Raw genomic sequence first — 17,366 nt, 5'->3', positions numbered from 1 at the left:
TTATTCAACAATTGCACTGTAAAATAATCCAATAGAATCAGGCCAAAAGCCTGTTTTATATTACTCCACCATGTCACAAAGACATGAAATCAGCATGAGACATGAAAAACTCCACTGGACATTAAAACCAGCTTAGATTTTACAGGTTTATTATAGTATCTGCTCCAACTCTTTGACTGCCCCCAAAACCTTTAATTGTGTACAACAACTAATTAAAATAATACAAACATTGGAAATTCTTCCAAGTGGAAAATTCAGAGTGATGCATTTCAAGACATAAAAAGGACAGTCTGATTGGTTACGCCCCGGTCAATATGAAACCATTATCCGAATTTGGCCCTAAGACCCTAACGGACAAATACAGGAAAAGTGTTCTGTGACTAGTCATTTTTCCAGTTTCACAGACAAGGCTTAGATTAAGCCAGGAATAGGGCCATAGTTAAATTAGGACATGTAAGTAGCTTTTATAAATGTGCCTTAGAAAAAATTACTGGTGTGCATCTCGAGACAAAACCACTGACATATTTTAAGATATGCCAGTGCAAGTTGCTTTTAGTTAAGAGAGCTCAAACATTTATTTTAGTCTGGGACTAGGCTTAAGCCTTGTCTGCAAAACCAGGCAAAAGGGACACAGGCTTTGACTTAAACAACCCAGAGCTTCCCATGCATTGAATTTTCATAATTTTGACATCACAAACAGCATTTCATGGAGTATATTATTGAAGATTAAATCATTTTAATTCTTACAAGAACATCAAGTAAAAAAATGAGCACACTCAAACCGTCTGACCACATTTATATAGACCAAAACAAGTGGTTTATGTTTATAGATCAAAAAATGGAAGTCTTTTGCCCTTAAGAAAACCGTCTCGTGTAAAAGCCAGAAAAAAATAATTTTGTCTCAACAAAGGCAAAAAAACAGAGCAAAGGTATCTCCACATTAACGGACTGTATTTGACTGAATCATATTTTGAATACAGATACGTACTTTCTTCCAAAACACCTTTAATGTTACATGCATCGGACATTCTTCCACATGATGTGCATTTAAAAACAAACCTTATGTGACTGTCTGTTTATCAGATAACTGAAGATTAGATTGATGAGAGCTCTTTTGGACTGTCCCGCAAGCTCTTTGTCCTGGTCCATCCTTGTGAAGGTTCAACGCACTAATACTGGGAGTCTCTGAGTCCGTTTCAGTGTTGGTCCATGTCCCCATGTCTCTTTGCACCAGTCCAAGCGTGGTGGAGGGTTGTATCTGTCGAGGTTCTGAAATCACCATGGTTGTTCTATCCGATAGTGACACCAAAGCCACACTGAAACTTGTTCTTGCGGTGGTTAAGGAAGGCGCCTAGAGCTAATGATAGAGGAAGGGGAAGCAGCTTCTTTTCCAGCGTCGCTCCCACCACCCAATTGCTATCTAAAGAACCTGAAGAACAAGGTTGAAGAGGAGAGGTAAGCTTAGCAATGAAAGAAAACTGGAACATGCATTTAAGTAGGGCTGCACGAGTCACTGAAACCAAATATCGCAAAAAATTTCATATCACAAAAGCTGTGATTTAGTCAAATGTTTTTCAGAGTGAAGAGTGGCACTGTGTTCTTACAAGTGATCAGCTCATGATTCGCTGGCATTTGCAGCATCTCAGAAAAGCTCGGTTTTGAGACACTTTAACATGCATTTGAGAACGCAACATATGCCAACCTTCTTCCCATACCTTACGGAGAAGTGCTTATCAACTTCCTGCGGTTTTCCATCAGTTGTAATTCAGGTGAATTATTATTATATTTTTTTCTTAAATGTTTTATTTTAGAGTGAAATATTACAAAAGCAGTATTCATTTTTCATTTCAATTTCATTTTTTTGAGTTTTTATTTAATAATTATTATAAAAACGATTATTATTTTACAGCCATAATGATTTACAATGACAAATTTTGGCCAAATTTGGTCAAATGGTGTCAACTAAGTTTGCCGGTAATATTTTTTAGGAACTCAAGCAATGCAGTATTGTGAGAACGTGAACGATGTTCGGAACAGTTGACGGGCCAGTGCTACATCTTCATGAAAGTTTAGGCCTTGCCAACTGAAATATTCAACTGCAAGAAGACGCGAAAGGGAACTCAATTCATTACTTGCTGTGTGGGTAGTCTTCTGTGCGCAAACATCCGAAGCGCACACAGAAAGCCATGTCTCAGACAGCGCACAAATACTGAATTAAGCTCTCTTTCACATCATCTTGTGCTTGAAAATGACCGTATTAACGAGACTCATAAACATAGTTATGTCTTATGTTAACAAACAGTTGAGTAACAAAAATGCATGTGTATCAGTATACTGGATCCGTGCACTAACTCTTAAAGTGACAGCAGCCTAATAAACTTGCTGCAGTCTCAAAATTTAAAATTGTGTCATTAATTACTATTAATTACAATTTTAAGACCTTCATTCATCTTCGGAACAGAAATGAAGATATTTTTCATGAAAAAAAAAACTAAAAAAACAATCACTCACTGCTCCTGACTGGATAACTTTTGTAATTTTAATAAGGATTAATCTATGTTTAATTTATACAGTGAAGACTATGCAGTGTTATTTTACTTTTGATTACTTTATTAAATTTATATATATATATATATATATATATATATATATATATATATATATATATATATATATATATATATATATATATATATATATATATAAAATCTCAACTCAACTTTTGAATGCTAACAGTTTAAGAAAAGCCTTTCAATACCTTTAAACAGCAGATTTGCTTTGGGTACATCCAACTGATAACCAAACGACATGCTTGTGTCCTGCATTCGTGTGCTAGCCTCAAATTCCACTCCAACCTGGAGCTGTAGGAGGTTTTAAGATTCAAAGGAGTGAGTTTAACAGACCAAGAATCTTATCTTGAGTAACAGATCTGTCATTTAATTGGCCTACATCTATACATTAAGTACCTGGTCATTAGCTTTGTGGTAGTATGATGCATGTGCACCGGCTCCTCCAACAGTCAACGTGGCAACATAGTTACTACCTAAGGATGAAAAGGTAGCATGTCAAATCAGTACATTTAATCAAATTATGATTTTTGCCAGACCTTGAATAAAATGTGATAAAGAATGATCTGGAAATGATTACCTGTGTACCTGCCCACTAATGATGTGACGGTGCCCTCCTCTCCTGGTCTCCTGTGATAGACCAGCTCACCTCCCAATACCAAAGAGGGAGACAAGGACTGGAGGTAGTGTGCCACAATGATACCTACCAGATGAAACATGAATGTGAATGTGAGCTCCTACATATGGGATATTATCAGTAAATAGTTTACATTTCTGTTTGTTCCTCACCAAAAAACAATCAGAATCAAAAAGAGCTTTATTGCCAGGTATGTTGTTTACACATACTAGGAATTTGTTGTTTGATTTGTTAGGAATCATATGACTTCTGAAGACTTATACTACCATTCAAAAGTTTAGGGTCAGTAAGAGTTTTTTTTTTTAGAAAGAAATTAATACTTCAATAATTCAGCAAGGGTGCATTAAATTGATCAAAAGTGACAGTAAAATATTTAATGGTTTCCACAAAAATATTAAGCAGCACAACTGCTTTCAACATTGATAATAATAAGAACTATTTCTTGAACACCAAATCAGCATATAAGAATGATTTCTTAAGGATCATGTGACACTGAAGTGATTTAAACCATCCAAGTCAGTGCACAAACATTAGGAGCAGTAAGTAGTGAACACACACACACACAGCAGACCATGGAGCAGTGGGAAGGCATTCGCTGTGGCGCCCAGGGAGTGATTGGGGATCAGTGCCTTGCTCAAACGCACCTCAGTCGTGGGTATTGAGGGTGGAAGAGAGTGTGGTTCATTCACTCCCCCACCTACATTTTTCTGTTGGTATTGAGAATTGAACCCGTGACCTTCGGGTTACAAGAGACTCTCTAACAATTAGGCCACAACTGAAGACTGACGAAATTATGCTGAAAATTCAGCTTTGCCATCACAAGAATAAATTACATTTTAAAATTTTAAATTGTAATAATACTTAAGAATATTATTGTTTTTACTATATTTTTGATCAAATAAATGCAATGTCAGTGAGCATAAGAGACTTCTTTCAAAAACATTTTTTAAAAAAATCTCACAGACCCAAATTTAACAGTAGTCTGTAATAGGAATATAGTGTTAAAAAAAAAAAAAAAACTTCTTGTATTGTAACTTTTGAAGCTTGACAGTCATGGTCAATAGCGAATGCAAATTGGTTACCAGAGCCAACAAGAACATCTGGGTTGCCAAGGGTAACAGCAGCTGTGAAGTCATCGCCACGATATTCTGCATCACACTGCCAGTTTACAAACTTCTGTTGCTGCGTCTGTAACCCATAATTTAGTAAGGCAATTAATAACAGTACACTATGCAGCACAGAGCATCATTTAACAAGTTAAAAAAAACAAAGAAGAAGAAAAGTAAAAAAAAATCAGCAGTAATTTAAAAATCATTTAGCCATCTAGGAATACAATTCTTATTACCAGATTATAGGAATGCTTTTTCTCACAGCAAGTCTTAATCACATTAAAAACAATGCCATGTGTGAGGTCTACTGGACCATAATTTGTTCTATTTCTTTATTACTCTGACTGTAACCAGCGAACATGACAGCAAAGCTGTACATACCTGAATGGCCACTTTAGAGCGAACATGGTTGGTCAGCTGATGGATGATCTGTGCATTTAGACTGCCTGTGTTGTCCATGTCACCTACCATGACCGGAAAAGACTGAGGGGGGCAGAATGCAAAAAAGAAACATCATATCCTACTCATCTTTTCATTCTGAAAAAATAAAGGTGTAGCAAGTTGACACAAAATCAAGTCAAATTTCTGTCAGCCTGTCAGTTACAAAGTAATTAAAGTGCTCACCTCTGCAGGTCCTGTCTGCTTGCTGCCCACATATGTGGCTCCGAATCTGTACCCCGAGTCCCCCAAGGTGCTTAGAGTAATTGTGTGACTAACCTGAAGAAGCAAATCAAGATGTTACACACTACAGTAAAAAGTATGAAATGATTTTTTTAAAAAAAGAAGTCGCTTATGCTCTCAAAGGCTGCATTTATTTGATTAAAAAAAAAGTAAAAAAAAAAAAAAAGTAATATTATGAAATTTAAAAATATTTCATAAAAATATTTTATAAATATTTGTTATAATGCATTTTAAAACAATTTATCCCTGTGATGGTAAAGCTGAATTTTCAGCCATTATTCCAGTCTTCAGTGTCACATGATCCTTCAGAAATTGGTGCTCATTTGTTATTAATGTATCTTATTATAATCAGTGTTGAAAACATTTATTTGCTGCTTTACATTTTTGTGGAAACAGTGATCTTTTTTTTCAGGTTTCTTTGATGAATAGAAAGTTCAATTAACAAAATTAACATTTAAAATAGAAATATTTTACCATTTACAGCAAAAAGGCATATATATATTATATATATATATATATATATATATATATGGAAATTGTTTTACTGTTTTTTAAAATATTACTGTTCTTACTGTATTTTTTATCAAATAAATGCAGCCTTGGTGAGCATAAGAGACTCCTTAAAAACATTTTAAAAAATCCTGATTATTTCAAACTTTTGGCCATTAGTGTATATATTGTTGTTGTCCTTTGATATTTCAATTCTAAGAAGAAAAAAATTTATTCTTCAAGAGCTTGTAAATCCCATTTATAAAGTGGTGACTGACCTGGAAGTGATTACTCAAGCCTTTGTTGACAACCAAGCGTACCCCCTCCATCTGCACAGGGAAGACCTCTGAGAAGCAGATGAAAAGACTGTAAGTAAACAGAACATGGATTATGGAACCACAGGAGGAAAGCAAGACAATTAGCCTTAAACAAACCTTTGCATTTGCGATGACACTCTTCAAATGTGCCAGGGTTGGGGAGAGAGCCTTCTGCATCTGTCCCAGGCTGGCCTTGTGTGCCTGAGGAGGGTGGGACTGCAGAGACTGGGGGCATAGTGAAACCTGGTGGTACCGTCACTAGACCTGTGCCCCCTGGGGCACTGCCACCCCCTGAGGCTGGGGGTGGGTTTGGGGAGCTGGCAGCCAACACACTGCCCATGCTGAAGGACAAGTCAACAGTATGATAACATTGAAATAACATTAAATGTCATAACGCTATCATTAACTTCAGGATGATCGACATCCGCTGACAACAATCATAGGGCAAAAGGTCACGTTCCTACGATCAAATAGACTATCAGTAAACAACATATTTTTGCTTCCAACAATTGTAAACTGTCAATACCAAATGAAAACCTTGATCTCTCCAGGTTTAGACAACTGACGAGTAGCTCAGCTGCGACTACCTAGTTATGAACACCAATTTTGTGTGCACAGCAACGACTACAATCTGGCTCACTAGAGAAAAGTAGTGCACTAGCATGTGCAGCTTCATTCACGCTTCATTGGCTAAATAGCAGGTAAGCTAAGGTTAATGCTAGCTAACTAGCTAACGTGTGAAAAAAACAAAGAGACTGGCACATATCTACATGAGACGCGCGAAAGAAGCTGTATTCTATACTAGCTGGACAGTCGTTCCTGTCAATAAATGATGGACTAATTAATAGCAAGTGTATGAATACAATTTATGTAACTATTTGCAGGCCTCGTGCTATACTCACATTTAGCAATGCAGTCCAGTTATACGGCTGAGAGGCGCCGGTAGGATGACAGACTACGTAACGGACGTCTTGGCCAGCCCATTCCGGCTGTATTAATAGATCATTGGATAAAAGACGCCACAGCTGTCTGATGATTGGCTACTGAATATGGCGTACTTGTGAGGTATCGGGGAAGGAAATACGACGGTTCGTGGCGTGTATTCTGCACTCCCTCAAAGTTACACTTCAAGGGTATGAGCTGTACGTTTGCGTTTGTATTTTATTCATGCATGTTTTTCGTCGTAAAGATTGGCAATAAAAGTCGACAGGATGTTATTTACAAAAAAGCAAGGGTATGATTGGTGTCATAGGATTCTCTTTATTATCTTTAAAAGATTAGTTCACTTTCAAATTAAAATTTCCTGTTAATTTTCTCACCCCCATGTCATCCAAGATGTTCATGTCTTCCTTCCTTCAGTCGAAAAGAAATTAAAGTTTTTCCAGGATTATTCACCTTATAGTGGACTTCAATGGCCTCCAAATGGTTGAAGGTCAAAATTACAGTTTCATTGTAGCTTCAAAGAGCTCTACACGATCCCAGACGAGGAATAAGGGTCTTATATAGAGAAACCATCGCTCATTTTCTAAAATAAAATAAAATTTTATACATTTTAACCATAAATGCTCCTCTTAAACTAGCTCTCTTCTTCTTAATTAGAATTCTGGCAGTGTAGACACTGCTAAGTGTATTACTGCCCTCCTCAGGTCAAAGGTTGAACTAAATTGTCATATACAATATGCTAGTGCAAGTATATAGCAATTAGTTCAAATTTTGACTTGTGGAAGGCAGTAATACACTTACTAATAGAGTTCTAGAGAAGAAGAAAGCTAGTTCAAGAAAAGCATTTATGGTTAAAACGTATATAAGTTTTAATTTTTTTTTTTAGAAAATGAGTGATGGTTTCTCTAGATAAGACCCTTATTCCTCATCCTGGATGTTGTAGAGTTCTTTGAAGCTGCACTGAAACTTTAATTTTGACCTTCAAACATCTGGAGGCCATTGAAGTCCACTATATGGAGAAAAATCCTGGAATGATTTCATCAAAAACCTTCATTTCTTTTTGACTGAAGAGAGAAGGACATGAACATCTTGGAAGACATGGGGGTGAGTAAATTATCAGGAAATTTTAATTTGAAAGTGAACTAATCCTTTAATAAATGACATAGATTTTAAAACAGTTCACATTACAAATAAATAAAGTTAACATTTTTTTTAAAAAATATTTTCCAGTTAACGTTTAATGAAAATGTTTTTGTTTTTTTTTAATGGTTTTAGATATCACTGATTCTTGTGAGAACATATATTACAATTATATAGGCCTATTCATCATGAATTAATTTGTATTTTTGTTTTATCAAATGTGTTATAGTGAATTCAACTGATGCACTCTTTACTTTTAAACATGAAGGACAAACTTTCTTTTAATATCTTTTACATTCAAATATTTTAATTATGAACGTTCATTTCTCTACAATGAAAAACGAACATTTTCTGCATGATAACCAAAGCTTTGCCTATAATTTTGCTTTTGAAGCCAACAAGATTTCTAGCCAACAAGATCCCCCCCCCCCATCACAGCACAAAATCAGTTCTACAAAGTTTGAGATTACAACATGGCCTCAGGCGGAGCAAATATTGATCTTTCACAAAAGTGGCTTTTCTTTATCCTCCCAAAGAGGCTGAAGTGCTTAAGAGATTGATGTCTGGAGAGTTTCTAAAAGTCCCACAGTACTGTTTGTGCTGTAATTGGCAACTTTTTTAAAACTTGCTTGTTCAGTTTGATAGCCTTGGTATTGTGTGGGCTGAGCCATGTGTTTTTTTCCATTCTGTAGTGGGTCATAACATTTAATAACCTTCATCTCAAACTTCACTCAAGACAAATTAAAGATTATGTAGTGTAAGATCACAAAAAAAAAAAAGCAACTTAATATTACAGGAAAATGCTTGCGTGGAAAAACGGGCTTGTTTACATATAGTTTATCTTATTTTAAACAATTCATGTAGAGATTGTGGATTAATAATATGTGAGAGAGCTGTAAATTTATCTGGTGGTGGTGAGATTCAAGTCACAAAATAGAAAATACACAACCTACAAACATTTTGAAAATAAATTATAGGAAACAAAAGTTAAAGCATTCAACTGCCTTGCCTATAATATGAAAAGGCAATCAACATGTACATGTATTCTGTGCCATTGCCAATTAGTTCACTGAAATGATAAAATTAGTTTCCTAGACTTCATGGTACTTAGAGAATACAAACATTTGGAGAATATGCTGGACTTTATTTTTGCTTAAAAGAGAAGGGACAGAATAGGCTGGCATTGACATTTGGAGCAAAAAGCTTTGGCCATTCTCCCATAAATCCTCGCAGTAAAACATACAGCTTCTACTTAATACAACACATGGCAGAGAGCACAATTCAACACATACAATGGGACAAAGGTTTACACTTCAAGAGCTACCAACTTTATTACAGCTGCCATTTCATCTCAGCTTTTGTGCTGATATGTTGTAAAAGACGTTACTTGGATTCTTTGTGCATTAGACACCACCGGGGAAAGAGTGAATTTAATCAATCACATTAAATTGTTTTAATGAAATAAAACCTGACTGTGTGATTCAACTGGAAAAAAGTATAATGAACAACCTAAACTGTCCGCCAGTTTTCAAAAAAATGCAGGCTGAACTATTGAAATTAAAGTCCTGCCTCACCAAACATCTGAGCTGGGATACCTGGTTGTCAGACACAAGCAAATCTATTGCTCACCCAGCCAATGCTGAGGTAGGTACTGTTCACTACCAATAAACTGGTGGGTCAAATAGAGAACAAGTGATTTATAGGTTTGAGGTATTAAAGCAGTCTAAATCTAGCTGGTAATTTCTTTCTCTAACAATCCTGACCAAAGCAGAGGTTTTTATTTTTATTTTTTGCACTGCACACCTAGAGTGCTCCCTCCTACCCAGAGGAAGAATATAGATTAAGGCACTTAGAGAGACAGAAATGGCCAAAGTCAGAATGAATTTAAAAAAAGGTGGGAAGTTTTCAAAAACTCTTGGGAAAGATGACACGGTGGAGAGTCAAAAGTTAGCCAAAGAAAAAGTCTGTTTGCATTAGAAAGCACGAGCCTCTCTCAAGATATTTACACACACACACAAGGCTGTAAACAACCAACAAAAGACCATTATGAATGTGTTAAACCTCCCTGGTTTTCCCTGATCAACTGTAAAGCTCTGAGTAAAACTCATATAATGCGCAAAAACTTTTCACATTAGGAGATGGATAGACAGCACTAAACGTACTCCTAGTAAAGCTTAGGCATTTGTTTTGGCACCAACTCCTGCCAGTATTTTCTATTTTTATTGTTCTGGTAACTAAAAGAGGGGGCTAAATCCTTTTGAACAGCAGTTATGGATGGTGAATGGTCTTTGCCAATGCTCTGGGTCCAAAGAACAGTGGCTTATTGTGCTCCAAATGGAAAAGGGGTAAGCTGCCTCAGTGAGTCCATAGAGAACAAGCCTAATGACTTTATACTGGCCCCTAAACTTGTGGCAGCCAATCACATTTTACCATGGCAGTTCCAGACCGCTGAAGCATTTGGTGAGAAGATGAACTACAACAAACAAAACAAAAAACAAACAAAGTCATCTTTGCTTCTGTCTTCAGTAGAAATTGTGCAGAATGCCAAGCATTGGTCCCTTTATTCTCCTGAAAGAAAGGAAGATATTGGTACAACTGAATTTAGTCACATCTGTATAAATGAGTTGAAGTGCTTCAGATCAGGTCATTTAAGACATGGCCTTCTTACCAGTAAGGGTTAATTAAGATCGCCTGCTTTGTGAGCAGCCTCCTCCTCCTCAGGGTTCATGGAGTGAAACTCTGCCACATACAGGCTCTTATCAATGCTGCTGGGTATGGGCTTTATGTCAGTCATCAGCTGGTCCTCAATGCCCTTTAGGTTGAAACGATCTTCTGAGGTGATCAGGTTAATGGCCAGACCCAGGTGACCGTACCTACCTGAGAACAGAGAGAGAAAACATTGAAATACACTACATGTAGACCCAATCACAAAACAAAGATTTAAAAAAAAAAAAAAATGCAAATGATGAATTGAAACCCTACAATAGTAATCAGTTAAATTTTGCATTGATGGTTACCTGATCGACCAATACGGTGCAAGTATGTCTCTGCATTTTTGGGGAAGTCAAAGTTGATGACTACATTGACAGCCTGGATGTCAATTCCTCTTGTGAAAAGATCTGTGACAGGTAAAACACCAAAAAGGTTTCAGAAACATTTAGGAAAATCCCTTGAAAACAGGAAGAGTGGCACGAATGTGGCTATCCATACCTGTGCAGACCAGGTTCCTACACAGTCCGTTTCTGAAGTCATGGAACACACGATTTCTGTATTCCTGTGGTAATATAAAAATAATGTAGGAGAACACAAATCACAACATAAGAGCATACACTACTGTTCAAAACTGTGGAGTCAGTAAGATTGTTTTTGAAAGTTCCTTAGGCTCAGCAAGACTGCTTTTATTTGATCAAAAAGAAATTTTTGAAATATCATTTAAAATAACATTTCCATTTGAATTTATTTTAAAATGTCATTTTAAAATATTACTTTGTCATTATTCCAGTCTTCAGTGTCACATGACCCCTTCTATTTTGCTGATTTGCTGCTCAAGAACCATTTCTTATTAATATCAATGTTGAAAACTTTTTGTGTTGCTTACTATTTTTGTGGAAACCACAATACATTTGTTTTCAGGAACAGAAAGTTCCAAAGAACAACATTTATTTGAAATAGTAAATCTTTTGTAACAAATGTCTTTACCGTCACTATTTAACGCATCCTTGCTGAATAAAATATTACATTTCTTTAAAAACAACTTTTGAATTGCGTAGCTGCATTCTGAAACTGACCTGCATCATCTTGGCATGAATGTAAAAGCAAGAATAGCCAAGCTGTGTGATCTTCTTGGCAAGGAGTTCCACTCTTTGAGTGGAGTTACAGAAGATGATAGACTGGTTGATTTGGAGCTAAGAAAGAAAGATATCAAATAAATACAAATAAAAGAATTAAATGACTTTTTGCCTAGGTGAGGATAAATCATTAAAAAAGGCTTTAAGACAGTACAGTTAGTCAAATGTAGTATGCCAAAGAAGCTTTGGAGTAATACAAATGGAAAACTTGCAAAATACCAGTCGAATCTAGAGCAGATCTTGGAGGGAATGTCCACTTACCCTTGAGAACAGTGTGTTGAGACAGTGCACTTTCTGTCTTTCTGTCACATAGGCATAGTACTGTGTGATGCCTTTCAGTGTCAGCTCATCCATCAGATTGATTTCATATGGCTTCTGAAGGTGTTTGGACTACACAACGGGACATTAGCATGGTTAAAGCAAATGAATATGAAATATCTGAATATGGTAAAATGTTGTACACATTATATCCAAGACATTTGGCTTCAAAAAGTCTAAAATCTCTCACCATAAATTTCTGCACACTGATGGGGAAAGTGGCAGAATAGAGAAGAATCTGACGGTTTTTGGGCAGGAAGCTGATGATGTCCTCAATAAGCACCACAAAGTCTTGAGAAAGCAACTTATCAGCCTGTGAAGAACAAATCAGATGTCATGAACTTCCATCATATTAGTATTCATTTAGAGAGCCTGCTTAGATATAGGCTCTTTTTGCATTATTTTTCTCACCTCATCCATGACAACCATCTGAGCTTTGTCAACCTTGGCCACACCTTTCTTTATCAAGTCAAGGATCCTTCCTGGGGTAGCTATTATAACATGTACTAGAGAGAGAAAAAAAAAAAAAAAAATTAAAGTTAACAAAAGGATGTCATTTATAATTTCATCTTGCCTTTTTTTTTGGGAGCGGGGTGTTTTTTGTTGTTATAAAACTAATAAAAATAATATTGAGAAGGTTTTTTCTTTTTTACCACATGTTTGAGAAAATGAAACATGTGGTTTTTTTACCACATATGTTTCTCAAGGTCTTCACTTTTTAAAAAAAAAAAGTAAAAAAAAAACAAAATGACAAATGTTTACTTTCACGAGCCATCACGTATCTGTGATCTTGCAGCGAGAAACTTAAGTGAAGCCAGGGAGTTTAAAGCCTACAGGCTTCCGTACATCGTCCGCCTGCAGCATCTTACAGGATTTCTAACAATTCTATTCTCTCAAATCTACATTTTCATGCATCCTCGATATGAAGAACACATCCAGGTTCTTCCATGCGTCCTCTGTACTTGCAATCTTGAGTACTGGAATTGAACTTCGACAATTGATGACGTAGTACGAGAGCACAAGGATGCAAGATCACTTAAGAACACATTGAGAAATGGCCAAGGTCTTTGGGAATGCCAGAAACCTACAAGCAAATGTGTGTGGAGGAAGGTTGGGCAATGGACAACCCTGCATTTTAATGAAGTGCATATAATGAGACTACTTGTCTAATATCATTGTTCCTTCAGGAACAAGGAAGCACAACTTAAGAATTGCTCAAATGACTGTGGTCTGGCAAGACTTCAGAAAACAGTCAGTAGGTGTGACATCCCGGCAAATCATGCCATTTCGAGTGAAATGCCGCCTTTGGGCAAATTTACTGCTCAAACATATCTCACTAAAGAATTTACACAAGGATTGCCTGTAAGTATTACTGTAAAGTTTTTTTTTTACTTCAATTTTATAACCCTTTCCTTAATTCTCAAATCACTACAAACGGTTTAAAACTTGGGGAAACTCAAGGATGGTAAATAAATCCAATTACCAGTCTCATCAAGACGCATGATGTCATCCCTCAGGTTGGTGCCACCTGTTGTAGCCATAACCTTGACGCCACCAAGGTGCTTGCTCATGTTGATACTTATCTGGCTCACCTGCAGAGCCAACTCACGAGTTGGTACCATCACTAAGGCTAAAACAAAGTCAGAATAAATAATTAAATAAGTAGATGTATATACACAACCATTCAAAAGGTTTGAGGTCAGCAAGATTGTTTTTAAAGAAATTAATACTTCCTAATATTCTGCAAGGATGGATTAAATTGATCAAAATTGACAGTTATAGACTTTTACATAGTTACAAAATTTATGTTTCAAATGAATGCTGTTCTTTTGAACTCTGTTCATCAAACAATCCTGAAAAAAAAAAAAAAAAAAAAAAGCATCACAGTTTCCATAAAAATATTAGGAAGCACAAGTGTTTGTCAACAATGATAGTAAATGTTTCCTGAGCAGCAAATCAGTATATTAGAATGATTTCTGAATGATCATGTGACACTGAAGACTGGAGATATAATGCTGAAAATTCAGCTTTGCAATCACAGGAATAAATTACATTTTAAAATACATTAAAATATTTGACCTTGCAATAATATTTCACAATATTACTGTATTTTTGATCAAATAAATACAGGCTTTGAGACCTCATAGCAAACCTTTGAATGATAATTTATGTAAATTTATAGAATGTTATATATAATTTATTCAATGCATGTCAAACCTTGAACATGGTCCTTCTTCAGATCAATCCTTTCCAAGAGGGGGATGAGGTAGGCTCCACTTTTACCTGTGCCATTTTTAGCTCTGGCGAGAATGTCCCTCCCTGACAAGACAATGGGAATACTCTCCTCCTACAGAGACAATGTGGGATATAAATCTCAGGACAGACTGATTTGACAACCATTCTAAAAGGCATAAGCCAAGCAAACAGAAAACAAAAAGGCCAGTTTATTTTGTAACTGTACACTAGTTAGACTACCTGGATAGGGGAAGGCTTCTCCCAGCCCATCTCGAATATACCCATCAGAAGTTCCCTCTTAAGGCAGTAATCTTCAAATTCGTTCCCCTTAGTTGCGGTCACATCCTGTCAAAAAAAAAACAAAACAAACAAACAAAAAAAAAAAACTGGGATATCAGCAACCCATTCTAAAATAACCATCTAATAAGAAACAATTTTCACAACTTACTGTGGTTCGCACTCTCATGTCTTTTGGTGGAAGTTGCAGGCACTTCTTCCAGTCATCTCCAAACCTAAAAGAAATTGTTTGTGAAATGAATTTGACTTTATACATTATTCAAGTTTATTCCTAACAGCTCAACTAGCAGGAGTAATGAGAAAACAATGTCAAAAGGTACCAGACTCAATTCAAATAATTATACATAGATAAAGATTACCTGATACCGCCACTGCTTTGTGGTATACTGCTTCCTTTCTGGGGCATCATAGGTGTTTTTCCTGACTGTGTTGAGGAAGTAAGCGATCCTGACTGGAGCGTCATAGGCTTGGACTGTCCATTCTGTTTGGTCATTGGCATGACTGAAGCAGGGATCTCTGTTCTCGCTGTAGCCATTGTCAGATGTTTTCCTCAACAGTTTCAATCAAATGAATCTTTTTGTGTTTCTCTTTTTTTTTTTTTTTTGCTACTTTTGAGCTATTCTTTAAACTGTTTTACTGTTACGCTCAACGCGCTTTTGTGTAAACAGTTTCTGGTACGTACAGACCTCTTAAAAAGAAGAGTGCCTGGCGTATAACAATTGTTTATAATAAGCTCTCCCAAAATAGGAGAAAATTATATTTATATGAATAAATATATCACAAGCCTAGAGTCAACGTACAAAATAACTAGCAAACAAGTACTTGTAAAATTCAAGTCTTGCACAAGGATTTCAAAAATGCAAGTGAGCAAAAATCTATTAATGCCTTCCAAAAGTCACTTTTACGTTATCCCTGAAAAGTGACAAAGTATTCACTTTTATTTTATTTTTTTAAACCGCTGGATTGCAGAAATCCTGAAGTACCCTCTGTATTCCTTTTGGTATCCAAAAAGTATAAAGTATTTACATTCAAAAGCACAAGGCTCAGCTAAAGGTTCTTAATGTGCTCTTAAAATTCTAGTATTCTCTTCGTCATGAGGAATTTCTAACTTTGCTCAGTGTCACTTGCTCCTGTTTAACCTGCTGAAAAACTCCAACGACACCGAGGGATTTCAAACTGAAAGTCAATGCAGGATTATGAGTCCAAAATTAAGTTAAGTCCATAAATGTTTCTACTCTTGGCTTCACGATGTCTGTTTCTCCACACTTCACTGTCACAGTTCCTGAACACTTCAGTGGAGGAAATTCTGGAACACCTGCCAAATATGAAAGTTATAAAACAAAATGAGTTTCATGGGCTATTTCTGGCATCAAGCAATGTAATAGTTTCACAGTTTATCGTTAAATACATATGAACAGATGTGTTCAAATCATATTAAAAAGAACAGAACATATATAGTATAGCTCTGCGTTAATAATACCCCGACTTTCAACACACAAACTAGCTAATTAGCAAGACACCCACGTTTAGCTAACAATTTCAAACACTTGTTAAAAGTGTGGAAACACTTGGAATTCGTATGACAATTCAGATTAATAACACATTTGTTTCAATTCGAATCTGGTTTAAGGTCCTTCACTAATTCGCTAAAGGTTTAACGATAAGCTCTGAAGCTAAAAGTGTGCGCGAGCGTCAAGAGTTGTTAGCGGAGCTAGCCGACAAACACCACAAAGGTGGTTTATCGACAAAGTTTTTTCGTGTCAGATTCAACGAGAGTTCGCGAATATAGTTCCGAATATTATACAAGAGCAACTCAGCGCAAAACGTTTTTCTGGGGACAGAGTGAACTTTGTTTCCTGAGTTGAGAGATCGGATAACTATATTTAAACCTATTATTAAACAGCATGCTAGCTCAACCTGCCAGCGGTACATTGTTAAGATGGGTTAGCTTAGCTAAATGCTATTAAGAGAGCAAGAGAGATACGCTGTGCTCGTTGGGAAAGATAAATGTCTAATTTAACTAAATTCATGTTTGACTATGTTACCTCCTAATTTTGAAGGATTTGAATCTTCGTGGATTTGATTAATTCTTCGAACGTTTCTTGAGAAATTCTTTGTTGCTGTGGCTTTTGTCTCTTCCGTCTAGAGATTTAACATGGCCGTGCGCTGAATTGATCTCGGAGGACGTAAACGCACCGAAAAGTCCAGATCAACCAATCAGGTGACAGAGTTTGAATTTGGTGGGCGGTACCGTTATCAAATCCAACCCTGTACTTCTATGGTAAAAATGTTATCATGTTTGAAAAATTATAATAACCTATTAAAATAATTATTGATATAAATAATTTTCAAAATAAATATTGACATGATATATATTTATATCATTAGTTTTAAACATTATAGTGTTTTTTATGTTAATATTGAAATCCTATGTCACAAAAGGTGAATAAATAAATACCTCTCTATATAAAAATAATTTGAAAAGTGGTAAAAATGTTGTCATGTTTGAAAAATTATAATAACCTATTAAAATGATTATTGATATAAATAATTTTCAAAATAAATATTGACATGATGTATATTAGATCATTAGTTTTAAACATTATAGTGTTTAATACTAATGATCTACACTAGTTTTAACATTACTAATGATCTACATTAGTAGAACATTTTTATGTTAATATTGAAATCCTATGTCACAAAAGGTGAATAAATAAATAAATACATCTATATATAAAAAGAATTTTAAAAGTAGTAAAATTATAAAGGCATATGGGAAAAGTTTC

General features: G+C 35.8%; 2 protein-coding genes across 2 annotated transcripts; both read right to left on the bottom strand.

Annotated features, from left to right (window-relative positions):
• Positions 1–65: 65 nt before the first annotated feature.
• On the bottom strand, positions 66–6,796 carry tomm40 (translocase of outer mitochondrial membrane 40 homolog (yeast)). Its single transcript, XM_067408675.1, has 10 exons — positions 6,703–6,796; positions 5,918–6,141; positions 5,762–5,829; positions 4,938–5,030; positions 4,695–4,796; positions 4,287–4,392; positions 3,148–3,270; positions 2,967–3,043; positions 2,759–2,861; positions 66–1,429 (listed from the first exon to the last, which is right to left on the bottom strand). The coding sequence occupies exons 2-10, from the start codon at positions 6,138–6,140 to the stop codon at positions 1,290–1,292; spliced, it is 1,035 nt and encodes a 344-aa protein (XP_067264776.1). The 5' UTR covers position 6,141; positions 6,703–6,796; the 3' UTR covers positions 66–1,289.
• A 1,239-nt stretch (positions 6,797–8,035) lies between these two features.
• On the bottom strand, positions 8,036–16,760 carry ddx61 (DEAD (Asp-Glu-Ala-Asp) box helicase 61). The gene is made up of 14 exons (XM_067408649.1): positions 16,626–16,760; positions 14,940–15,895; positions 14,732–14,795; positions 14,524–14,628; positions 14,266–14,395; positions 13,532–13,678; positions 12,460–12,554; positions 12,239–12,361; positions 11,992–12,120; positions 11,671–11,787; positions 11,093–11,156; positions 10,900–11,001; positions 10,551–10,759; positions 8,036–10,450 (listed from the first exon to the last, which is right to left on the bottom strand). Exons 2-13 carry the CDS (start codon positions 15,113–15,115, stop codon positions 10,560–10,562), a joined length of 1,452 nt encoding a protein of 483 aa, XP_067264750.1. The 5' UTR covers positions 15,116–15,895; positions 16,626–16,760; the 3' UTR covers positions 8,036–10,450; positions 10,551–10,559.
• Positions 16,761–17,366: the final 606 nt, after the last annotated feature.

This window comes from Chanodichthys erythropterus, chromosome 2 (genome assembly GCF_024489055.1).
Source record: "Chanodichthys erythropterus isolate Z2021 chromosome 2, ASM2448905v1, whole genome shotgun sequence".
In the NCBI taxonomy this organism is placed as follows: Eukaryota; Metazoa; Chordata; class Actinopteri; order Cypriniformes; family Xenocyprididae; genus Chanodichthys; species Chanodichthys erythropterus.
This window is presented reverse-complemented; position numbering and strand designations above follow the sequence as displayed.